Source organism: Callithrix jacchus, chromosome 1 (genome assembly GCF_049354715.1).
Source record: "Callithrix jacchus isolate 240 chromosome 1, calJac240_pri, whole genome shotgun sequence".
Classification (NCBI taxonomy): Eukaryota; Metazoa; Chordata; class Mammalia; order Primates; family Cebidae; genus Callithrix; species Callithrix jacchus.
Window position 1 is genome coordinate 86,364,170 of NC_133502.1, and position 26,547 is coordinate 86,390,716.

Sequence of the window (26,547 nt, forward strand, 5' to 3'; positions counted from 1 at the left end):
ATGGCCTGTTTGAATCCCTAGAAACTTCTCCTTTGAAGATTTACATACGACAATAACTTTAGTTAAGGCTTTTTTTTTTTCTTTTGCATAAAGTTCTGTTAGAATTTTTTCTTTAGTTTTTATATTATCTTCTTTCTTTGTATGGGCCTCAACCTTAAAGTAGCCAACTCTTCAGAAAAGTAGGAATGCATCTAAAAGTACCTTAACTTATTATTCATTTTCATGTGGTTTCCAGCAGAGGTAATGAATGTCTTTCTTTTCCAAAGCATCCAAAATTCATGTAGTACTCTAAAAACATACCTGCTATATGTTTAATACATGGTCTTCAGCTAATTAACAAGCTCTAGTAAGCGTAATAAATTCCATTAATGGATTGATTTTATTTCAGGTAGAAAACGTATTCTAAAGGAGAGCTTAAATTAGTGATAATTTCCAATATCCGCTTTGAATATGATACATCAATGAATAACACTGGATCAGGGTTCACAATGGAAGGGGAGAAGAGTAGCAGAATTCAAGGAATTGTATCAGTGAACAGCAAAGTGAGAGGGAGGGAGTAAAAATCTCATAAGAAGTTAATTAGCTGGTTGAAAAATATTGCATGTTCTTTGTCCATAGTTACCTCTACACTGCCCAAGGAATCATGACGTCAGGTGGGGAGCTTAGAAACAGTTTAAAAGATGCATCAGCAAATTTTGCAGTGGAAGCTGTTGCCTTAAGACAAGCAATATAAGCCTTTGCAGCTGTGTCAAGGGTAAGGCTATGGAAAATGATGAATTTTTGATGGTTCCCATGACATTGAGTTAAAAACACAAAAGCTTGTACAGGTTGTCCTGTCTATGCACAAATAAACAAAATCGTGTATTGTAGTTAGGGGTGCCTGATTACAAAAGGGATTGCTTAACCACAAGAGGAAGAGGCTGTTGAAGCACCTTCTTGAGTTACAGAATTTATATTTGGGCCCCTACAAAAGATTGTTTCTACTAAGGATTTGGCCAATTCATAAAAAGAGATCGCAAGCTCAGAAAAATGTAGCAATCATTGTCTACAATATTCAGTTAAACCTAGAAATCCTCTCAATTGTCATTTTGCGAGGCATGGAGGCCAAGTTTTGATAGTCTTTTGCCTACCAATAGAGAGAAAATAGTTTTACCCTCATAATATAACTTATGTCCTAAATAGTAGCCTGTCTTTTGACAAAAATTATAATATATCTTTTGAAACATTATGTTCTTTTTCTGCTATGACTGAGAACAAGTAAATGGAATCCTTCTCACCAGCTTCCTAGTTCTCTGAGGAAAGTAGAGATCATCTGATCCTGCATATACTGCATCAAAACTGAATCACAAGTGAAATTTAAATCTTTTAAGTCTTGATTGAGGACTTGGGAGAAGTAAGAGGGGGCTTCAGCAAGCCCCTGGAGTATGACTGACTGGATATATTTGTTTTCCTCTTCAGATGAAGGCAAAGATACTGACTCTTCTGGTCTGGAAGCACACTGAAAAATGTAAAGATTCAACATGATGAAGCAAGTGGCTTTGGGCAGAATTGATGACAGGATAGATATTACCAGGAAGCAAAGCAAAACAATTTTGTTGATTTTTCCTAAGGTTATGACCAAAGTGATACCCTTATCTATTTAATTTCTGTACTGGAAGGATAAGTGTGGTATAAGGACTGCTGCAGAGTATGAGAAAGTCTTTGGTTATAAGGTCTTCAACTACAGTTTTGAATCTTTACTTTGCTTCTGGTTTTTCAAGGAATATCAGGGAAATTTGATCATGGTTTACTAGGATACTTCTGAATTGACTAGTTCTGTGCCAATTATTCCCTGTATAAGTGGATTTTTTTAGTTTATAGAGTATTAGGTAGAGTGTTGAGGTTATCTGGAGCATGTGTCAAATATAATGGAGACAAAAGTATATTCAGAGAAGACATGACTATAAATAGAGGAACCGTCAGGAAACTCTGCTGTGCATTTATTATTTTTTTAAAACAGAGTCTTGCTCTGTCACCCAGGCTGGGGTGCAGAGGTGCAATCTTGGCTCACTGCAACCTCCACATCCCAGGTTCAAGTGATCCTCCCATTTCAGCCTCCTGAGTAGCTGGAATTACAGGCATGTACCACTACATCCAGCTAATTTTTGTACTTCTTTCTTTCTTTTTTTTTTTTTTTTAGGTAGAGGCAGGATTTTACTATGTTGGCCAGGCTGGTCTTGAACTCCTGACCTTAAGCGATCTGCCCACCTCAGCCTCCCAAAGGGCTGGGATTACAGGTGTGAGTCACCAGCACGCTGGCCAGTACATTTACTATCACAATTCTATTTGAACATTAAGTTACTCCCTATTAAATTTGCAGGGGTGTTATATTAGAGCAGGGAGAAATGTTTTTAAGTCAAGTACCCAGGGGTCACAGAGTAGGAGATAGAAGGAATCTGTGGGTTATTTGAGGTACTTGCTAGCTGTTTACTATGAGGAAAATGTTGAGCAAAGTTGCCAGGGTTTAATGTAGACAGAGTAGCCCCCAGATTCTCTTGAATCCAGGAAGTGGAGGTTGCAGTGAGCCAAGATTGCACCTCTGCACCCCAGCCTGGGTGACAGAACAAGACTCAGTCTCAAAAAGAAAGAAAGGAAAAGAAAGAGTAGTGCCCATATTTCCAGGAATTGCTGAGTTTCGCCACCTATATTTATGACTAATTTACCTTGAATGTTAAATTGTAAATCAGGATACTGGGTACCCTCATTGATCTAAATTAAGGGATTTTTTGGTCTTATTTTTACCGGAAAATTGTTTTTCAGGTGTCCCTTCTGTTGTCTGTATCTGCAGGTATCCTCTTCTATAGGTTGTCCACATGGCTGTTTGATTTGTAGGGCCATAAGTTTATTCCTGATCCTGTCTTGTTATTGCTCTCGGGCTCTGTAAAAATGTCGGCCAGGTGTTGAAGTTCAGATAAAGTGGCTAATTCCCATTCTAATTTTGATCTAATTATTGTCTCCAATTTCAGGTTTAAGTTCATTAACAAAATAGAAAAAAGAGCCACAATTACACTGATACTTCTTTAAAACTCAAATGTTATTGAAAGGAATTTTCTAGTCTATTCAGAAACTCTCCTATAATTTCTTTTCTTTATTTACACGATTTTATTATGGTCCATTTTTTTACTAGAAATGTTTCAAGTAAGGCTTTTAGCATAGATTGCCCTGCTTTTTGAGCCTCCTTTTGGCCCTCAGGTTTATTGTGGAAAGAAAGATCCTATAGATCTCTGTCCTAGTCAGTCCAGCTGGCTTTTGCCATCAGGATTTAATGTCTCAGGATCCACAAACATAAATACAAGTTCATACAGTTCAGGTAACCCTGAGTTGTGTACACTTAAAAGAATTTTGAATTCTGAACTCCTTTGGGAAATGCTTAATCATAGCTTTTAATTCCACTCACTTTCAAGGTTTAAATTCTATTGCTGCTTCTGTATTTGGGTCATTGAGGAGGTGGAACTTTAGAGGAAAATGACATTGCAGATCTTAGGAGAGTCACTGGGAGAGGGAAGGGTGTCTGGAAGAAGAGGGAGGCATCAATGAGGTGTGAAAGGAGGATGGGGGATGAGGAAGAGTTGCAGAGCTGAAGTCAACTGGAGGAGAAGCTGGGGGAAGAGTTCCTGGGCAAATGAGTTAGTTTGCTGTCAAGTTTGTCATACTGTTTATTAGTTTTAGCCAAAAAATATTTTAGCAGAGCAATGTCTGATTCAGAATTTTATTTGAAAACTTTTGTACCAATCAAAAACTGATGCCATTGGCCCAGAGAAATATTACTCTCTTTCTTTTCTAACATGTTTTTCATATGAACAATTTTCTTCAAGTCCAATGTTCTCCAGAGTGACCACTGAAGGCCTGAATCATTTTTGGTATAGAGATGGACGCAAGTGCTGGGATCATAGCAAGGGTACACCTAAGAAATGGGAAGTTTTCCTGGAGGAAGAGCGGATTTACACTCAGAAAATTCCATGAGAGCTGGTAACAGTCCGTTGAAAGTAATATTTATGCACTTTATGTTTTAGGTCCCCAACCTGAGAGTTGGCAGCCTCCAAATGCAGAATTGACAACTTGTGCTCACAGACAGATGGAAATCCAGAATGTTACCCCTGGATCAAATCCAACCTCTCAGGACCCCAAAAAAAAAAAAAAAAAAGATAGATAGACAAAAGAACCTCATCCCATTTTTACTGACAGGAAAGTCTGTCCAGATGGATGCTGGTTTGCTAAGGGTTGTAGCTCATCAGTTGTGGGGCGAGCTGAGACACTCTTAGAGGAGCAATGCCTGTTCTACACTGTGATTCTTCTGCCAACAAACAATGCTTTAGACATATCTCACAAAACAGAAGCACAAAAGAGAGCAAACAGGAATGAAAAGGAATGGCCATAATCTTCCAAGGATGCCAAACAAATGGGAATTGGTAGCAAAATCTAAGTACGAAGTTGAAAGTGAATACAGAGAACAGAGTTGAAGCCCAATTCCATTCTCCCACAGACTTGCTGTGTCAACACAGACTTGAAAGGACTCAAGAAGCAAGGTGCAAGAGGCCTTCATAGATACTGCACCTGATCAGGGTCCAAAGTCCACGGTAATGAGTAGTTAAGAATGTGTCTCGGTGGAGCTTCCAGGAAAATTACAGAAATACAGGCTAGGCGTGGTGGCTCATGCCGGTAATCCCAGCACTTTGGGAGGTCAAGGCGGTTGGATCACCTGAAGTCAGGAGTTTGAGACCATCCTGGCCAACATGGTGAAATGCTGTCTCTACTGAAAATACAAGAAAATTAGCTGGGCATGGTGGTGCGTGCCTGTAGACCCAGGTACTCTGGAGGCTGAGGCAGGAGAATCACATGAACCTGGGAGGTGGAGGTTGTGGTGAGCCAAGATCACACCACTGCACTCCAGCCCGGGTGACAGAGCAAAACTCCATCGCCCCCCCCCCCACAATTACAGAAATAAACGAGACAACTTAATGAGAACAAAAGCTATTTATTTCTTGCTTGCTAGAGAAAGGGAGACAGTCATTGTCATTTATATTTGGCAGAGACTCAAATGCTGGGAGAATGGGAAAGCTTTACAGAGAAAAAGAACAAGAAAGAACAAGGCTTTGGTAGGAGGCTATGGGCATGGAGAGGCTGGAGGCAGGCTAAGCAGAAGCATGGCATCTGATGGGACAGGTTGGGGAGAGTATTTGGCTTTCGTTGATTAGTACTAAACTGGAGGCAGGGGTTATCTTAGCGACGTTGGCAGTCATTGACCAACCTCTGATTGTTTTGGGCAAATTGCTGCAGAATTTGTGGCTTGCATTCCTGAACTGGCTGCTGCAGAGACTGTAGTTTGCCTTCCCAAGCCAGTTGCTGCAGTAGTTGTGGGTCAGAGTTCCATTGTCGTACGTGGTTTGGCCACTGTTTTAATATTCAGTGTCTATTACTGAAAGGTATACAAACAGCCAGGCTTCCCATTTCAGTACTTCATATATGTTTGGTAGAAAGTCCCGCCATCTTTCCCCCAGGTTTCTTGCCCCCACCCTCCCCCCAGGCTTCCTGCTGCCCTGAGAAAAGCCCGCCAAGCCTGCTCTGTTCTGCCCAGCAACAACAAGCAGCCAATCATCGCAGCAGGAAAGCCCGCCAAGCCTCGGCCTATCCTGAACCGACACGTAACCCTCTGAGCCACCTCAGCAGTCTGCCCAGAGACAGACAGCCTATCCTAAGCTCCTACGACACTCCGCCAGCCCTGTGTCCACGCCCCGTCCACCCCCCTATAAAACCCTCCTACCCCAGCTGCGCAGTCGCAACCAGCCCCGATCTCCTTCCTTTCCTGGCCTGCCCGCTGGTCCCAATAAACCTGAACTCGGCTTCCAACCCTCGAGCTGTTATTTGGGGTCAGGAACCGGGCAGGGGTCTACAAGGGGGTCACACATATGGTGCCGAAACCCGGGACGGAGGGTTGCTAGCCCCCCTAGCGACCCCCTCCCTCCAGCGACCTCCCCAGCCCTCCTCCAATTCGGCCTCAGCACTCCAGACCAGGTAAGTCCTGTTTCTTACCTTCTCCTTCCATGGTGCGTGTGGCAAAGGCCCTTCCTCTCAGTCCCAATCCACGGATCCCTCGCCAAGCGCCGGCCGGCCCGAGCAGGATCCCCCAACCAGGCTCCAGGAGCCTTGGGTCGGCAGACAAGGGACGCCTTCTCTGACCCACCCAATCCAAAACCATTAAATAGGAATGATCAGACAGGGGACGCCTTCTCTGGTCCTTCCTATCCACCTTCCTCTGGGGAAGCTGGTGGGTTGGAGGGACGCCTCCCCCCACACTACCCCAGCCCACTCGGATACTGTTCCGAGCTCGGATACTGTTCCGAGACCGCCCTCGGCTGGCAGGAACCCTTTGCCGCACGCATCATGGGGAACGTGGAGTCCAAAATTCCTAAAAACGCCCCACTAGGTTGTTTACTTCTCGACTTTACCCGCTTGGGCTACTCCCAAAACCCTTAGACGGAAAAAGCTTGTCTTCCTCTCCCAGGTGGCCTGGCCCCAGTATCAGCTCGATAACAGGTCGCATTGGCCTCCCACCGGCACTTTCGATTTAACTGTGCTCCGCGACCTAGATAACTTCTGCCGCCGAACTGGCAAAGATAAGGAAGTGCCTTATGTTCAGGCTTTTTGGGACCTGCGTTCCCATCCTGACCTCTGCTCTTCTTGCTCCACTCACCAAGTTCTTTTAGCCCGAACTCCCCCACCACAGACTCCTACCTCCCCAACCAAGCCACCTCCCTATACTCTAAAGGAAGAGATGCCTGACCACATGTCTTCCCGCTTTGTTCCCACTCCAGAAGTCCACTACCTCTCCCCCTCCCTACTCCTCACCGGAGGATCTGCCTGAACATCTATCCTCTCCTGCCAATCTCAGCAACCAGTCGCCATCAACAGCACACTCTTCCTCTGCTCCCTCTGCACCTCCTACCTCGGAGGCCATGCCTCGCTCTCCCTCTACTCCCTCCGAGCCCCCTCCCTCAGAGGCCGCACTTCCTCTCGCCTATCCAGTGGCGGCCCACACCCGCTCCCACCAGCCAGCTATCCTGGCCCCACTCCGAGAAGTAGCAGGCGCAGAAGGTTTAATCAGGGTCCATGTTCCTTTCTCACTCCAAGACCTGTCCCAAATTGAGAAACGTTTAGGATCCTTCTCAGCCGACCCGTCCACCTATATTAAGGAATTCCAATACCTCACTCAAGCCTACAGCCTCACTTGGCATGATATTCGCATTATCTGTTCCTCCACCCTCACAGTGGAGGAGCACGAGCGCATCCTCGCTGCAGCCAGAAACCAAGCAGATAAAGACCATGCTATCGATAACCAGATCCCCCTAGGCCCCGAAGCAATCCCAGGTGAAGACCCCCAATGGGACTATCAGGCTAATCGAGGGTCTGATATACCCAAGAGGGACAGCATGATTAGATACCTCCTCAGGGGAATGGATGCTGTATCTAACAAAGTTGTAAACTATGATAAACTGAGAGAAATCACCCAACTACCTGATGAGAACCCCGCCCTCTTTCTCGCTCGCTTGTAAGAAGCCCTAGTCCGGTATACTCGACTAGATCCAGCCCCTCAAAACGGGGCCACTGTATTAGGCTCCCATTTTATCTCCCAATCAGCACCCGACATAAGAAAGAAACTAAAGAAAGCAGAAGAGGGGCCAGAGATTCCCATCCAAGACCTGGTAAAAATGGCCTTTAAAGTATTCAGTGCCAGGGAAGATGCGGCTGATGCTGCCCGCCAAACTCACATGAAGCAGAAGGCTGCCCTCCAGACCCAAGCCCTAGTGGCGGCTCTAAGGCCGGCAGGGAACCAGAAGCCCAAGGCCGAAACCCATGCCCCTCCGGGAGCATGTTTTAAATGTGGAAAGGAAGGACACTGGTCCTGAGCCTATCCACAACCACGGCCACCAACTAAGCCTTGCCCTATCTGTCAGCTCCCGGGACACTGGAAGTCAGACTGCCCCAGCTTCCCCAGGGTGCCGGTTCCTCAAAACAGACACACTGGCGTTACTCAGCCGGCAGTCACCCTCAGTAGGGAGGAGCCTGCTTTCCAGGAGCCGACCTCCGAGGGAACTCCATTCTCCAGGCTATTAGGGCTGCTAGACAACTAGTGGGGCCCTGGCTTTCCGACTCCGGTTACCCTTGCCGAGCCTAGGGTCACAAGACATGGGGGCTACCTCCTCCGCTCTTCCTTCTTATTCTGGCCGTCTTACCCCTTCCCAGGTCTTGGTTATGGGAATCGATGGGACCCCGAGTATCCCCTACCAAACCCCACCACTCATGTGCTCATATAACTCCACTCCATTCACCCACTCTTTTTAGTAATCCCCACCTGCCCAGTTCCCCTTCTGGGGTGAGACATCCTTTCAAAGCTGAAGGCCGTCATAACCTTCCCCACCGCCAGCCCACACAGCCTCTTTCTCCTAGCCCTCAATACTCTGCCTCAGAATTCCAGACCCTCCAGTCTACCCCCGGGGTACGGTTCAAGGATGACTCGGCCTTCAAGCATAACCTCCTCATCCTCCCTGAAAAGCAAAGGTACCAGATAATCCAAGACATCCATAATTCACTCCACATTGGGCCTAAAGCCTTATACCGATTCCTCAACCCACTTTTCACCCTCACCATCTCCTCAGTACCATACAGGAAGTCCAGTCCTCATGTACTGTCTGCGCGAAAACTAATTCCCAGGGTTCCTGTCATCCTCGGCGCCAGCTTTATCAGCTACACGGGTTCCTACCTGGCCAAGACTGGCTAATTGATTTCACCCATATGCCAAAGCATAAACAGTACCGGTATCTGCTAACCATTGTTGACACTTTTTCAGGCTGGATTGAAGCTTACCCCACAGCCTCTGAGTCTGCCGGGACAGTAGCCACTCATCTCATTCAAGACATCATCCCACGCTTTGGACTCCCGGCTACCATACAGTCAGACAACGGCCCAGCCTTTATCTTCAAAGTCACTAATGCCGTTTCTACCTCTCTAGGAATTCAGTGGAAGCTACACGCCGCCTACCATCCTCAGTCCTCTGGTAAGGTGGAATGGGCCAATGGCCTAATAAAGGAGCATCTGACCAAGCTCATACTTGAGCTCCGCCAATCCTGGGTAACCTTGCTTCCTATCGCCCTCACCAGGTTGAGAGCAAGCCCCCGGGGCCCATCACAGCTTAGCCCGTTTGAGCTGCTGTACGGTCACCCCTTCCTACTTTCAACTCCCCCACCACCAGAGACCACTCCTCTAGACAGCTACCTCCCCTACTTTACTCTCCTTCGCAGCCTTCTCCGAGAACACGCCAACGCTTCTCTTCCCCAACCCACCCAGCCATCTGGAAATACACAGAAAGTCTCCCCCGGGGACTCAGTTCTTATCAGGTCCCTCTCCCCAAAGCCCCTCACCCCCAAGTGGGAAGGACCATACACAATCCTCCTTACCACTCCATCAGCTATAAGAGTTGCTGAAATCCCATCTTGGGTCCACCTGTCTCGGGTAAAAAAGGCCCCTCATGGACCCTCCTTATGCTGGAAGGCTGTTCCTACTGGCCCTTTATCTGTCAAACTTACCAGGGCCTAGCAGCCACACCCCCTACAGATGGAGATTCTTCCTAACTGAAAACTATACCAAAACCACCTTCATCTGTAATACCCCTCCATACAGCCACAACCATCTTCTTGCAACTTCCGACTGCCCCGCAGCCGGATGCCAAAGGGCCATATATCTGAACTTCACCAAATTCCATAACATCCATACTGATATACCCCTCATGTGCTTCAACCATGACCAACCATCAGGAGCATGCAATAATACTCCTTGGCGCTCCTGCATGGGATGTACTTGGATGAACTGTCGACTACATATAGCCGTCAAGTCCACAGTACCTGCCCGATCTCAGCTCAAAATCATCCCAGACATAGACGGAGAAGGAAACACCATTATCGGTTCTACACGGTATTCCATTCTCATACCTGACCCCTGGGACAACCGGTGGAAAAGCCCCCAGAAAGCTGCCGTGTATGACCACAAAGATACCAAATATCCCTCTTCCCATCTGTACATCTGGCGGGCATACGTACGTGCAGTCCACCAAGTCCACTCTGATATTAGCCTACAAGAAAAATCTCTGAATGACCAATTGCAACCACATTCGTCTCCGTTTTCCTGGTTAACTTTTCTCCAAGAAGGAATCAAGTTAGCTAACGTCTCAGGACTAACTGACCTAACTTCATGCCTCATGTGTGCCTTCTTAGGACAGACTCCCTTCATTGCAGTCCCTTACCCCATCCCTCTCAACCTTTCAGCCTCAACTTCTTCCTTCTCCCCCGTCAGGGAAGTCGATCTCTACACTCCACCTGATTTTGAACAGCTACCTGTGTGCTATTCCCTAGGCCGAAACTTCCCTAGCTGTAACAGAACTATACTGGTAACCACTAATATAACAGCCCCACGAGGAACATTTTTCTGGTGTAACAGGACCTTAACAAAAACTCTCTACATTGGCCTTTCCTCATCTCTTTTATGCCTCCCAGTAACCCTAGTCCCTCGACTCACTATATATTCTTCAGCCGAATTCCAGATGCTGCAAGCTCCCCATCGCCGCACCCGACGAGCTGCCTTCCTACCCATTGCCATTGGAGTCTCCCTTGCTGGTTCAGCACTTGCAGCAGGATTAGGGGGAGGGGCACTAGTCCACTCTCACCTGGCCATAGCCCAACTGACCTCACAACTCCAAGCGGCTATTGATGACTCTACTGAGTCTTTAGCATCACTCCAACGACAGATCACCTCAGTTGCCCAAGTTGCCTTGCGGAACCGAAGAGCCCTAGACCTGCTCACTGCTGAACGAGGAGGGACCTGTATCTTCCTACAAGAAGAGTGCTGTTACTAATCAATGAATCCGGCCTAGTAGAAACCCGAATCGAGAGCCTCCAGAAACTCAAAACTAGCCTGCAGAGTCAGAAGTTCTCGGCTGAAGCCACAGCGTGGTGGTCTTCCTTTATGTATACCCTCTTGTCCCCATTGCTTGGGCCCCTAGTAGCCGTTTGCCTAATCTTACTTATTGCTCCTTGCTTTCTATAGTTCATACAGCGGCGCTTTCAAGAACTGACTCGAGTCACCATCCACCAGATGCTGCTCCAACCCCACCCTGAACGAGTGCAAGAAACAGACCTCTCCCTGAACATCCAGGCTCCTTAAGAAAAGAGACCTCTTCAGAGCCCCCCGTCGACCCTTGTCAGCAGGAAGTAGCCAGATCGATTCCGCCGCCCTTTTCCTTTTTAAGGAGTCGGGAATGTTCGGTAGAAAGTCCCGCCATCTTTCCCCCAGGTTTCTTGCCCCCACCCTCCCCCCAGGCTTCCTGCTGCCCTGAGAAAAGCCCGCCAAGCCTGCTCTGTTCTGCCCAACAACTACAAGCAGCCAATCATCGCAGCAGGAAAGCCCGCCAAGCCTCGGCCTATCCTGAACCGACACGTAACCCTCTGAGCCACCTCAGCAGTCTGCCCAGAGACAGACAGCCTATCCTAAGCTCCTACGACACTCCGCCAGCCCTGTGTCCACGCCCCGTCCACCCCCCTATAAAACCCTCCTACCCCAGCTGCGCAGTCGCAACCAGCCCCGATCTCCTTCCTTTCCTGGCCTGCCCGCTGGTCCCAATAAACCTGAACTCGGCTTCCAACCCTCGAGCTGTTATTTGGGGTCGGGTACCGGACAGGGGTCTACAAGGGGGTCGCACAATATACAAGCTCCATTTAGAGTTTTCTGCACTAAACTATTGTTAAAAAAAAAAAAAAAAAAAAGGCCAACTCCATCACTGAGTTAATGTCAGCCTTGACATTAAGAATGATTAATGTGGGGCTGGGCGCGGTGGCTCAAGCCTGTAATCCCACCACTTTGGGAGGCCGAGGCGAGTGGATCACAAGGTCAAGAGATCGAGACCATCCTGGTCAACATGGTGAAACCCCGTGTCTATTAAAAATACAAAAAATTAGCTGGGCATGGTGGTGCGCGCCTGTAATCCCAGCTACTCAGGAGGCTGAGGCAGGAGAATTACCTGAACCCAGGACGCGGAGGTTGCGGTGAGCCAAGATGGTGCCATTGTACTTACTCTAGCCTGGGTAACAAGCGCGAAACTCCGTCTCAAAAAAAATAAAAATAAAAAAGATTAATGTGGCAGCTGTTTCCTTCTGTTATTGATCTTTTTACTGACCCTTGCCATTGTGCTTTGTCAATGACTAAGTATCTTCCCTCAACCACTCTTTTTTTTTTTTTTTTTTGAGACGGAGTTTCGCGCTTGTTACCCAGGCTGGAGTGCAATGGCGCGATCTCGGTTCACTGCAACCTCCGCCTCCTGGGTTCAGACAATTCTCCTGCCTCAGCCTCCTGAGTAGCTGGGACTACAGGTGTGCCACCATGCCCAGCTAATTTTTGTATTTTTAGTAGAGATGGGGTTTCACCATGTTGACCAGGATGGTCTCGATCTCTTGACCTCGTGATCTACGCACCTTGGCCTCCCAAAGTGCTGGGATTACAGGCGTGAGCCACCGTGCCCGGCCCCCTCAATCACTCTTATCTGAAGTCATCCTCATCTCTCAGGGACTTTCAGCACCATCTGTCAGCCACACACTTTGACTCTGTCTTCAGTGACCATTTTTGTTGACTTTTGTCTCTTCTGGCCTTTCCACGGTGGCTTGGCTTTGAATCTCATACTAATTAGCTCAGTAGTGATTACAGCACTGGTTTTGAGAGCAGCCTGTTGTTTTTTCTTATCTAAGAGAATTTTTTCTTTCTCTTTATCTGGAAGCATTAGCTTGCTGGCTATGCTGACTTATGTCATTGACATCAGATCAGTATCCTAAATCTGATCCTAGGATTCCCATCTACAGTTTTCCCACGCAAGCCAAGGGAAGAGACACACTCGATTAAGACCTCATACTCTTTCCTATTTGGCTGTTTTTTCTCCTCTTGGAGAAAGAGTTTCCCCAAAATACTATATGAAGTATGAAGTATTATTTTGTTAGCCCATTAATTTAGTTTTATATACTGTGCACAAACTTTACATATAATTTTAATAGGCTCAGTCATCTTTTTTCTTCAGTTTTTCATTGAATTTTATCTGACAGACTATTTAAGTTAAATAATTAGATATAGTTAGAAGATACTTTCCTTTAGGGATGAAAATCTACCAGAATGAATTTGTTACAGCTAAGAGTTTGTTACTTACCATCGTAACTGCTGTAAAATAAAATAAATCTATAAGAATTTTAGGAGCAAGGCTTTTTAAAGTCTACTATTTAGTTTAGCGATTATTCTAAATGTTAATCTCAAAAATTATTTAAGTTAAATAATTAGGCATAGTTAGAATATACTTTCATTTAGGCACCAAAATCTACCAGAATGAATTTGTTACAGTTAAGAATTTTTGTTAATTACCATCATCACTGCTGTAAAGTAAAATAAATCTAAGAATTTTATGAGCAAGGCTTTTTAAAGTCTACTATTTAGTTTAGCAATTATTCTAAATATTAATCTCAAAAATTAGACTAAGCGATTTTCCCTTTTAGGAAAAGATATAAATAATTATAGTAAAAATTTTAAATTAAGATATAGACATTTATTCTGTTGGATCCCAAATATCTTATTAGGGAATGATCTTCTCTCTTTGTGTGATATTCTCTAAAACACTCACAGAAAGATACAAAGTATAAATCTGAATTTTTTTTTTACCAGAAGTGAAAAAAGTAAAATATATTTGGTATGATTAATTGGGAGTTTGTATTTCCTCTGCAATCCAGAAATATTATTATTTTAAATATTTGCAATATCATTAATTTTGAAGTTTTTAGTTTAAAAAGACATTCCTGAAAGCCCTTAATTTGTGAACATTTGCTACTACAAAATTTTTAATAATAAGCAATTGAGAGAGAAAAGTCCTTGAATTTATGCCTGTCAACTCTTTTTTTTTGCTTTTTTGGTTGAACATCAAATTTTAATCTTGAAACCTTTTACCAGTCCTCAAATTATTCACATGAAAAGGAATGATAAATTGCAATTTTATCATTACCATATCACTGTGTAACAAGCCCTTGTTACAAAATCTCCCTCTACTCTCTCCAGAAAACCAATAGAAAACCCACACATTATATTACCTAATGATCTATGAACAGATGAAATTTTAACCAACTTTATACCAGGAAACTATGAACAGAGATACTTCAATCACATAGCTTAAAATATGGAGAAAAGACAGGTAAAAAAATTATTGTAACCTGTGGTAGTCTTTTTCTTTTTAAAATATTTATAAAATACACTAATTTCCCAAAATAAAGAATATTATGACACATTGGTGTCAACTTACACAGATGAAAGCTGATGTCAGCTTTTTTCCTAACTAAAGTTCATTTCACCAAACCCTTATATATTACATGAATATCCAAGTAAAGTATTCTTTAAAAATTCAACACACAGGAACATAATATACAGTGTTCAATTTTTTTTTAAAGGTTAATTTAGGAATGATTTCATTTTCAACCATATAATGTATCTTTAAGACCATGAAACCTCTTGCCATTGCAAGAAGACTTTTCAGTTCATGTTTTTATTTCCCAGTTTTAATTCTTAAAAGAAAAAAAAAGATGAAAGGGTTTATTATCCATTTCCCATAAGAAAACTGTGGTAAGGATCTTACTCACTACCAGGCTGTCTTCCCTCCTTTTGTTTTCCAGATTACCCAGATCCATGATTGCATGGCACCATAATGAAATCGGTGGGAGAGGCCAATGACATCAAAGAATGGATATAAAAAGACAGGCTCAGCTGGGTCCTGCCACAATTGTAAGGTGTGGGCACATGCGCTCCCACCAAGCCTTCCAGAGCTCCACAGTAACAGGAGCAGTCTCCTGGTTAACTCATCCTTGATGCCTGCTGGGAGGACATAAAAGAGCATTTTCACTAATGACTTGGGTAGTGGCTAATGGATGCCTTAGCCAGAGAGGGAGCGAGTGCACTCAAGAGAACTGGGTCAGCAGTGGCTTTGGGATAGAGAACACTGTCGATTTTTACAGCCCCTGAATTGGTCGATTCTGAGTACAAACTCACCTTAACAGGAAATCGCAATGAAATATACACACCATGCACAGTCTATATCACTGTGGGAATCCAGTAACACATGCAAGACATGAGGAAAGAATCGCAACAGATGAATATGAACTTTTCACAGTGTTTCTTATAGCCTTTGACCGAACACTTACCACCACTATCTCACAAATGTTTCACTTGTGGCCTGGGCATGCAGATCAGTTGGGGTAAAATGGGAAATGATGCTTCATTGCCATTCTCAGACAGTGAGTTCGACTTAAATTTCCCCTACTTTCCAACCAATCAATTGAGCTACTTCTGCTATAAAACTAAACATATTTCTGAATACATTTTTTTTCAAGGGTTGTGTTGTGTTCTTTCTCATCGTTTCAGTGATTTCATTCTAGGAAAATTAAAAATCCACACAATTAAATTGAGGACCAGATCTCTAGGGTGATTCTAACCAAACTAGAAAGACAGGGAATCACTAACTTCTCTTATCTCAAGTTTCTCTCTACCCCAGGCCCTAATTGATACTCATTTGTATGTCTGGTTTCCCAAAGAAGAAAACCAAATTAGAGAACTGGCATTTCTAGCTTAAAGAAGCAAAACATAACCCCAAAAATATAGTGGTAGCAGGGAGGAGGGGAGGGGAAGATGCATTCATTCTATGTCAAAATGAATCTCTTGCTCTCAACAGGAGATAATCCAGCTTCTCCTTAGCTATCATTTCATAAATTAATAATTTCTTAAAATTATAATCCAAAGAATGTATCTCTTATAAGAAAAGTTCAAGTTTAAAAAAGCAAATAAATTAGTTAAGCCTTGTAAACAATTGTCCATTTTAGTTACATATCTTAAAAAAAAAAAAGGTTTCTCTGTGTAGTAAATCAGACAGTACAAGGCATGCCTTATACCTCCGAATCCAGAGTGATAAAACCCACACAAACACCTTCTTCACTCTGCTGGCTGGGGGAACTGTGCTGGGGCATGGGAGTCATGCACCAATCCTTTGCCCATCTCCTGACCATCTGGAAGTCCACAAATGTGCTCTTTCTGTTAAGTTGCTTTGTGCTATATTGTCATGTGAAGGGATTTTAAGCCTTCTCAGTGTCAGTCTCCTCATATGTTTTCCACGAAGCTTCCTGGGAAGAGGCCAGTTTTCCCATTACGTTGTAATGTGCCTTTGAACCAGCCATCCTCTTGCTTTTTATGAACAAACACAATATCTCCTTCTTTAAATTCAAGTTCTGCCTCACTCTGAGGAGGATAGGAAACCACCACCCTGTACCTTTCACAAACAACAGGTCTCAACTCATTTAAGACAGGACCCAGAGAGGAACAGGCCTGGCGAGGTGGTGGAGCGATGGGGACGGCAGAGTCCAGGGAACTTGCCTCCCTGTGAAAAGCATCCTAGGCCAGGGCTACTCCCGCCACTGCAGTCATGACCGGTCCGTCCCCATCCACAGGGCAGGAGCCCGCCCTGCCGTGGCCACATCCTGGTGGCAGTTCAGGCCCCACAGCTCCTTGGAGAGGCAGCTCTGCACTGCCCAGCTCCACTTCCAGGGTGGGCGATGCTGGAGGAGACAAGCGGGGCTTCCGTTAAGTGGAGGCACCAGAAAGCAACTTCAACAGACCCTTTTTTTCTTTTTTGCTACCCTTGTCTGGTTTGGTTGCTGAATGGTTCCCACAAGCTGATGAAGCAGTGTCAGGAGATGTGGGGAGTCCAGGGAGAATGGTCACTATCCGGCCACTGGATTCAGCCTCCAGAGACACACTGCTGATGCTCGGGGAGGGCAGTGGAGCAGCTGCTGCGCAGGCCAGAGGGGCACCAGCTCGGCTGATACTGATGGCAGCAGCGTGCGTAGCTGGGCCTGGCATCAGAGGCGCGGGTTGTGGAGAGGCCAGCAAATGATGGGGCAGGCCCACAGATGCAGGACCGAGGCCGGTGGCATTCTGCACCTGGATGGGTGTCACTGCTGCTGTGGGGAATTCCTGGCTGTGCGTGGCAACTGTCCTCACAGCATTTCGGGCCTAGTTGACTGTCATTTGCCCAGTCATGTGCAACAAGACCTCAGCCTGAGGACTTGTCTGGATGTGAGCTGCCGATACCACAGCTGTGGGGACAAAACTGGGACTCCCAGCCACATCATTTCCCTGGAGCTTCTGGGCAGGCCCTCCTGCCATGAAAGGACTGACCATGGTCACCCCCCGACTTGTCTGGCCAGCCGTAGACATTGGGACTTTAGCTTGGGAAGCATTTGTCACCACCCTTGTGACCAGTGCCACATAATTGCCAGGGAAAACCCCTATCTTGCTGGTATGCATGGATGTCCCTTTGAACCAGCCATCCTGGCAGGGCTCAAACACTAAAAACATCTCCCCTTTTCTCAGCTCTAGTTCATCCTCTTTCCGAGGACTATGGATATACAGCAACATACACACAGGGGCAAGTCTGAGGCCGTAAATGTGCAACCTGGTCAGTGGATCCTGCCACGGACCTTGGTCCCTTTCCAGCAGCAGCAGTGGCAGCTGCAGCAGTGCCTGGTGGTGTGGAGGCAAGGACAGTGGCAGCCAGGAGAGGGGGTGGGGGAAGAGGAGGATTCAAAGTTCCAAGGGCAGCTTGGTAGGGAACATCGATGGAAAAGTAAACGGGGGGCCAGTTGTCACTGGGCTGCTTGGGGGTGGGGTCACAATTAACCCGGTGGTACTTATATGAACCTGAGAAGGGGCACTGCAGGAAAGCCCAGACAGCTCGCTGATCCGCGAAGCAGCAGTGGGGTTGCTGGAGCTGATGAGAACAGGGGGACTGTTTTCCATGGAGTGGCAGTTCTGAAATGCCTGGGAGGACTTGTTGGCCATCATGAGGAAAGTAAAGGAAGGCCGCTTTTTGGTGTCCTTGGTGTTGGAGTGCTTTGGGGCAGTGCTGCTCTGGGCTGCTGCCGAGGAACATTCTCCTGCATCAACTCCTGGCACAGGAGGCTTATCCCATTCTATCAGTTGCTTAGCAGCCGAGTTAAATGTAGAGCTCTAAAAAACTGCAGTGAACCATGGAGGGGTAGGGTCCTCTTTCCTTCACAGGCTGGCTGTAAGGAGCCTCAACATATGAAACTGGAAATATTCCCGTCTTGTCTGACAGCATTCCTTCAGCCCAGTTTTCATCCACTCTTCGGATCACAGTCAGAACATCATCCTTTGCGAACAGAAGGCAATCTTTGTCTGCTTCCTTGTCTTTCACTTCAAAGTCATAAAGTGCTTTGCACTGAGGTGGGGGCTGAGGTAATGGTTTAATAATCTGCACAAAGTTGGTGGGGGAAAGCCGTGGATTCCATTGACTTCCCCATGGTACAAATTTTCATTCACTTGTCTTCGCAACATGATGATGTCACTTTTGCTGAATTTCAGGTCTCCAGGCTCCTTGCCTTCGTAGTTGTGTAATGCTTTGGCACATGGTAACTGAAATATACGCCTCACTGGGGGACTCCAGGCTTGCACCGGAGGCTGCTGTCCACCCTGGGAGCTCTGCAGATCTTTTGAGTTACAATTAGCCACAGTGCTGCTCTGAGACCTTAATGCATTTGTGCAGCTGGTCCCACTTCCCCCATCAGGACTAGGTTTCCAAGGCCTCTGCTTGATGCCATCCAGAAGTCTAACCAGCAAGATGTTACTGGGAAGCTCCTCGACACCCGAGCCAATGAGAGTCCTGCACTCGGGACATCTGAGTTCATTTCGAGAACCCACGATCCCCAACAAACAACGCTTGCAAACGTTTCTGGCAAGGCAAGACCTTTGCAGAAGCATCAAGGCGCTCTAGACACACAGGACACTCCAAATAATCCAGCAAGGCTGATTCAGCCATCTTTATCTACTTTACTGAGAAAAAAGCTTCAGAAATGTTCATAGTCGTGTGCATCCCTTAAAATGATTCATATATCATCCATTTCAGACTTTGCTCTCGCGCCTCGGCTCCTCCTCTTTGTTCGCGGCCCCGCATCTGCGGCGGTGGCTGATGCAGATGCGGCCCCGCCGCGCCCGCCGATCGCAGTGTCTCTGACGCCGCAGCGGCCGGGAGAGAGTCCTCTCTGCCGCCCCCCTCGCGCGCACACACCGCGCCGCCGCCTCCCCGACTTAAATAATTTAACGATCATGAGATAAGAAAATGGATTTTTTTCCTACTCGTTTGTATCTTGTCTTTTTGAAAAAGAGTACTTGTTAATAATATGCTTCTGATAAAACTAAAACTAAGGAAAGTGTGTTAAACAGCCCTGAGTCTTTCTCCTCAAGTTCACTTTTTAAAAATGAAGCATAATCAGGGATAATGTAGCCTCCACCTGTAAGGGAAGGCCAGCTTTATATATTAATGAAATAGGCAGCTTCTTACACGATGTGATTTCAACAAAACCGGAAAGTATGTCCTGCCTCTAAATAACTCCTCTTCCCGCCTAATACCAATATCTGAAATGTTACCGTGACTGATTTCTTTCTGTCCTGCCCTGAAGTTCTTTCCTGACTGCAAAGAACAGCACGTTTTGAATGTTTCAAACTGTCATACGTGCTCTCTCCAGAAGAGTGGAGTGATGAGCCACCAGACATTCTAAGTCACAGGATAAAATGACATACTATATGATTGTCAGTTTTACCATGCAGTAAAAGTCATTTAAAAGACCAAGTTTACATTTCCAAGAACACAAACTATATTATAGAATAAAGCCGAGGATTAAAATAGTCCCTTGTTTTTGCTTTAGGTTACTCACCTTGCTGTCAGTAATTGTATTCACTGAAGTATTGAAGAACACATTAATGTTGGTTTCAGATCATCTGACTTTAAATTCCACGTCTCAAATATGTTGGCACTTTGACCTTGCATAATTCAATGACATCTCTCCGCACCACTGTTTCATTCTATATAAAATGATTGACAGTAATAGTTATCCCACCCAACTGGCACTTCCAGTTCTGTTAATTGGCCAAACTGGTTTTCCTAAAGCCTTGTAGCTCTACAAAATATCAGAAAATTGTACTGAGTCTACTTTTAAGTAGATGTGAAGCTCTCGAGGAAGCCCTGAAGGCAATCCAGAAATAGAGTTGCCTGGGGAACAGAAACTGACCGGGGTTACCCAGAGTGTGGGTATTAAGAACTGTTCAGGGGAAAGTAAAAGTAGGCCTTGGACACATAAAATGCTAGAGAAGGCTGAGCCAGACTTCTTTCATATAGCCGAGTCACAACAGGCCAAGGACATGAATCTAGGAAGGAAAGCAAAAAAATCTACAAGGAGTATGAAAAAAAAAAAACTCCAACACCTTGATACATTTTAATGAAACACCAGATTACAAAGAAAAATACAAATTATTAAAAGTGCCAGAGAGAAACTCCAGTTTCCTGGAGGAAAAAGAATGTCCACTTTTTAATGGGGTTTTTTGTTTTTTTCCTGTAGATTTGTTTAAGTTCCTTATAAATGCTGGATATTAGACCTTTGTCAGATGGATAGATTGCAAAATTTTTCTCCCATTCTGTAGCTTGTCTGTTCACCTGATGATAGTTTCCTTCGCTGTGCAGAAGCTCTTTAGTTTAATTCAATCCCATTTGTCATTTTTTGCTTTCATTGTAATTGCTTTTGGCTTCTTTTTCATGAAATCTTTGCCCATGCCTGCATCCTGAATGGTATTGACTGGGTTTGCTTTTAGGGCTTTTATAATTTTGGGTTTTACATTTAAGTCTTTAATCCATCTTGAGTTGATTTTTGTATATGGTCAATTTTCGGCATACGGCCAGCCAGAGTTCTCCCAGCACCGTTTATTAAATAGGGAATCCTTTTCCCATTGCTTGTTCTTGTCAGGTTTGTGGAACAACTTACATGGCTGTAAGTGCAGAGTCTTAGTTCTGGGTTATCTTTTTTGTTCCCTCTGTTTACGTGTCTGTTCTTGTACCAGTACCATGCTGTTTTGGTAGCCTTGTCATATAGTTTGAAGTTGGGTAGTGTATGTCTCCTAACTTTGTGCTTTTTGCTCAGGATTGTCATGGCTATCTGGGCTCTTTTTTGGCTCCCTGTGAATTTTAAAATAGTTTTTTCTAATTCTGTGAAGAATGTCAATGGTAGGTTAATGGGAATAGCATTGAATCTATAAATTGCTTTGGGCAGTATGGCCATTTTCATGATACTGCTCTTATCCATGAACATACAATGTTTTTCCATTTTTTAGTATCATCTCTGATTTTTTTTGAGCAGTGTTTTATAGTTATCTTTGTATTGGTCTTTCAGCTCCCTGACTAGCTGTATTCCTAGGTATTTTATTATTTTTGTGACAATTTTGAATAGGAGTTCATTCATGATTTGGCTCTTGGCTTGCCTGTTGTTGGTGTATAGGAATGCTGGTGATTTTTGCACATTGATTTTGTATCCTGAGACTTTGCTGAAGTTGCTTGTCAGCTTAAGAAGCTTTTGGGATGAAACGAGGGAGTTTTCTAGATATAGGATCATGTCATTTGAAACAAAGATAGTTTGCCAAGAAGGGAGATAAAACGGGAATGTCTCACAGCCATTACAGAAATTGAAACAGTATTTACGTATCTTAATACCAAACCACCATAAACTTATTTCTTTGTAAAACATGATTTTTAATGCCTGCTAAAATATTCCACTATATGGATACACCAAAATTTACAACATGACTTAGTCATTAAATGTATTTATGTTCTGTCTTGAGTTCATTTCTCATGTTTCAAATATATTAGTCTTCTCAGTTACATTGTCAAGGCAATTATTTATATTTTGATGATATTCTCAGCACCAGCTGTCATGATCATTGAAATATGTTCTTGACCTTAGATGCTCACTGCACACTTGACACATTGAGAACTGAATACGGTGCTTGTTAGTACTGCATCTCAGTGGCTGGGGACAGCTGGACTCAGAGCTTGTGTGACTCACCCAAAGTCAGGTGATCAGTCATAGAGGGAACTTAGAACTTAAAAGTATAAACCAGAACTTAACACTTTTAAAGATTATTCGATCTCATATGGTGAGAAATCTTTATTACCCCTTAGTCTACAAAAGGGATTAATGAACATTTTCTGTAAGGTGATGGATGATACGGTATAGAGTAGGTCCCTTTATCCATGGTGTCACCTTCCGTGGTTTCAGTTAAATGTGATCAACTGTGGTCTGAAAATATTAAATGGAGAATTCTAGAAATAAATAATTTATAAGTTTTAAATTACATGCTGTTTTGAGTACTGTGATGAAACCTTGCTCTGTCCCTCCTGGGACATGAATCACTGCTTTGTCTAGCATGTCCGTGCCTTATATGCTACCTGTGCATTAGTCACTTAGTAGCTTTCTGGGTTATCAGATTGACTGACATGGTATCACAGTGCTGTGTTTAAGGAGCACTCATTTTACTTAACAATGACACCAAAAGGCCAGGTGCAGTGGCTCATGCCTGTAATCCCAGCACTTTGGGATCACGAGGTGAGGTGGTTGAGACCATCCTGGCCAACATGGAGAATCCCCGTCTCTACTAAAAATACAAAAATTGGCCTGGCATGGTGGCACATGCCTGTAATCCCAGCTACTCCAGAGGCCAAGGCAGGAGAATCACTTGAATCCAGGAGGCGGAGGTTGCCATGAGCCCAGATGGTGCAACTGCACTCCAGCCTGGGCAACAAGTGCCAGACTCCGTCTAAAAAAAAAAAAAAAAAAAGTCAGAGGTTGCAGTGAGTTGAGACTGTGCCACCGCACTCTAGCCTGGTGACAGAGTGAGACTCTGTCTCAAGAAAAAAAAAAAACAACCTCAAAATAAAATAATAATGCCACCAAAACACAAGAATAGTGATGCTGGCTTATTGTTAGAATTGTTCTATTTTATTAGTAGTTACTGTTAATCTCTTACTGTGCCTAATTTACAAACTTCATTATTTAACTTCAAACACAGTAAAGTTTGAAGAAGTTCCATACTACTGAAGATTTCAGGTGTCCGCTGAGGATCTTGGAAGGAATCTCCCACGGATAAGGATAAGGGCACACCACTGTAAATATGTTCAGCTTTGAGAGCTACATAGTCTCTCACAACTGCTCTACCTGCAACAGCACCAGACCAAGCTGGCTAAATTTTAATGCAACGAAGTTGTGAGTTGGCCTTCAGCTGCCATGAGGCCTCAGGTTGAAGGTCATGTGACATGAGCATGCCCAGATGAACCAAGTATGCAACCACAAGGGGAACGTAAGTGCCTGGACTGAGGAGAAGACCAAGGAGCAGGGACTGAATTAAGAAGCAGACACAGCATGGAAGGGTCCAGGATCCAATCAAATGGATCTCTGGCATCAGCCCATGGTGGGATCCGGTCAGATCATCCCTCCTGGCATTATCTCATTGCAGAATTCCATCAGATCACACCTGATCACCCTTTGCTTATAAAACCCAAACGCCAGCTCGAGGTGATATATTGGAGCATTTCCTCCTGTGTCCTTGCCAGTCCACTTGCAATGGAGCTTTTTTTCCCTCAAAAGCCAGCGCCATGGTATTGGGCTGCAGGTACATTAGGCAGCAAGCCCATCACTTGCTGGTAACACCCTGCCTTTGTATTGTGAAAGCAGCCACAGAGACTATGTAAATGACTTTTATATCATTTACATGAATTGTTAACCTCAGCTAAATTATTACTTATCACATAAACAGAAAATGTAAATAAACTGATTATTTCCATCCATGTTTTTACCCATTTTCTCCCTGTGTAGTACGTTAGGATTTTGAAGTTAACTGTTTCTAAAAACGTATCTGCAAATTTTTCAGCACTGCAAAAATTGCTTAAAATAATGAAGCCAACAAAATGAAGTCGGGTTAAAAACATAAACGAAGAAAAGGAAGGGAAGAAGGGAAGTAGGCATTTGTTTAAAGCTTCTTTCCCTCCACATACTATTATTTGCAATTCAGCTATCTTGTTGCATTTATTAGTAAGTTCATTCTTGGCCAGACACAGTGGCTCGTGCCTGTAATCCCAGCATTTTGGGAGGCCGAGGGTGGTGGATCACCTGAGGTCAGCAGTTTGAGACTAGCCTGGCCAACATGTTTTTTCTAAAAATACAAAAATTAGCCTGGCATGGTGGCAGGCACCTCTAATCCCAGCTACGTGGGAGGCTGAGGCAGGAGAATCGCTTGAACCTCGGGGGAGGTGGAGGTTCCAGTGAGCCAAGATTGCACCACTGCACTTCAGCTTGGGCAATAGAGTAAGACTCCTCCCCTCCAAAAAAAGTGGTTTCTTTTTATTGCTGAGTAGTGTTCCATTGTATACCATTTGTTAGCCCATTCTCTTACTGATGGACAGCTGGGATGTTTGGATGTTAGAAGTAAAGGTGCCTTGAACTATTATAAGTTTTTACGTGAACATATTTTTTTAAATTCTCTTGTGATTAGAGCTGCCGGGACAGAGGATCAGTGAAACCTTAATTTTATCAAATGTTTTTTATGTTCCAGATCTTAACTGATGAGTTTTAAAAGTAACTTCTAAATTTGAAATGTCAATTATGGAATATGCTTTAATGTAATCTTTTGGGATAATCACATAATATTTTTCCTTTGGATTTTTAATACAAATAAGAATAAAATTAATAATTAATAGTAAAGTAATACCTTTCCAGTCTTCCTCATCTTGATATGTGGGGACAGGATGAGAAAAATATCTTTGAATTTTGAGATCTTTATACGGTTCTCTCAAGGTCTGTAAAACGAGTATTTAATTGTGTCGATTTATTTAATGATTATTAAAATTTTGGCTGTTTTTTGAAGCTATTTCTCATTTCCTTTCTCTTTCACTTGTAAATAAGCTGTAAAAGAAAACTGCTCAATCACAAAATGTAACATAAGACTTTCATGTCTGTGTCCAATAGGAATGAATTATTTATGGTGACCAGGCGGGGTTATGATCCAGAACTCTGGTAGGCACATCCCTAAGGTGCAAGGTGTATTGAAAAGAGCACCAGTTTTTTTGGCTGGGCGAGGTGGCTCATGCCTGTAATCCTAGCACTTTGGGAGACTGAGATGGGTGGATCACCTGAGGTCAAGAGTACCAGACCAGCCTGGCCAAAATGGTAAAACCCCATCTATACCAAAGATACAAAAATCAGCTGGGTGTGATGTTGGGTGCTTGTAATCCCAGCTACTCGGGAGGCTGAGGCAGGAGAATGGCTTCAACCCAAGAGGCAGAGCTTGCAATGAGTCAAATTGAGCCACTGCACTCCAGCCTGGGTGACAGAGCAAGACTCTGTCTCAAAAAAAAAAAAAAGAAAGAAAGAAAAGAGTACAAGTTTTAAACAGGTGTGATCTGAATCCTCTACTTACTAGCTACATGATCCTCAAAAAATTACATGAATAACTGAGTCTCATTTCTTCATCTAAAAAAATGTATGACATCTAAATCCTTAGGGGGTTTTGGGGGGACTGTATATTTAGAGTCTCTGATTTATGGTGTGGATTCCATATGTTTAATTTTTCTTCTCAGTCATCCATGCAATCAGTATTTATTTAGCTGCTACTATATAGCAGGTTCTGTGCTAGGCACTGGGGATACCCCAGTGAACAATGGCCACTGTCACACTGCCTGTCATCCAAGTGATTATGAAGCAGTGCTGCCTACACCAAGATAGGAGAGAGTGCTAAAGTTGTCATAAAAGGGAGGTCAAGGAATATGCTCAGAAAAAAAGGTGTGTATCTACAGTGCTTTAAAGGATGAGTGGCAATTATCCTGGAGTGGCGAAGGAGAGCATTGCTTCTTTGAAAAGGCAAAAGTAATTTAACATGGCTGGAGTGTTTATTTAGTTGGGAGGAATGGTAGAATACGGGCTTCCATAAGGGTCCCAGGTAAATTGGCAAAGGCTATATATTGGCTTTTTAATTTTTAAAGTTGCTAAATTGTTATAAAATTAATTTTGTTGCAGCTGAATGTGACTGTAGAAAAGCTTACGAGGAATTGGATTGGTTTCACTTTAAATTCATGATCGCAAGCTTCGAGTGAGCCTGTCCCTCATCTATTCACTCTGTCTTAGATGATCACTTCACAGTGAATCTCTTCCAACCCTAGACACTTATCTATCCTCCCTCTCAGCTGGTGACTTTCTGATCAGAAGTATTTCAGATTTCAGATTTTTTTGGATTTTGGAATATTTGCATATGCATAATTAGGTATCCTGAGGATGGGACCCAAGTCTAAACACAAAATTCATTTATGTTATACATTTGCTTAGTACATATAATCTGAAGGTAGTTTTATACAGTATTTTTTAGTTATTTTGTGCATGAAGCAAAGCTGTGACCTGTCACGGGAGGTCAGGTGTAAAATTTTCCACTTGAGGTGTCTTGTCAGCACTCAAAAAGTTTTGAATTTTTAAGCATTTTGGATCTTGATATTTAGATTAGGGATGCTTAACC

General features: G+C 44.0%; 1 protein-coding gene and 1 pseudogene across 4 annotated transcripts; one reads left to right on the top strand and one right to left on the bottom strand.

The window, feature by feature from the left end:
* Window positions 1–5,815: 5,815 nt before the first annotated feature.
* On the top strand, window positions 5,816–11,728 carry LOC128931827 (endogenous retrovirus group FC1 Env polyprotein-like). 4 transcript variants are annotated; one of them, XM_078348734.1, is made up of 3 exons: window positions 5,816–9,091; window positions 10,620–11,039; window positions 11,134–11,728. In XM_078348734.1, exon 1 carries the CDS (start codon window positions 6,993–6,995, stop codon window positions 7,587–7,589), a length of 597 nt encoding a protein of 198 aa, XP_078204860.1. In that variant the 5' UTR covers window positions 5,816–6,992; the 3' UTR covers window positions 7,590–9,091; window positions 10,620–11,039; window positions 11,134–11,728. The 4 variants fall into 4 exon arrangements, with proteins under 4 accessions (XP_078204860.1, XP_078204869.1, XP_078204844.1 ...); XM_078348743.1 differs by lacking the exon at window positions 10,620–11,039; XM_078348718.1 differs by lacking the exon at window positions 5,816–9,091 and having other exon boundaries at window positions 9,517–11,039.
* A 4,388-nt stretch (window positions 11,729–16,116) lies between these two features.
* Window positions 16,117–19,110, bottom strand: LOC100403005 (E3 ubiquitin-protein ligase SH3RF1-like; annotated as a pseudogene).
* Window positions 19,111–26,547: the final 7,437 nt, after the last annotated feature.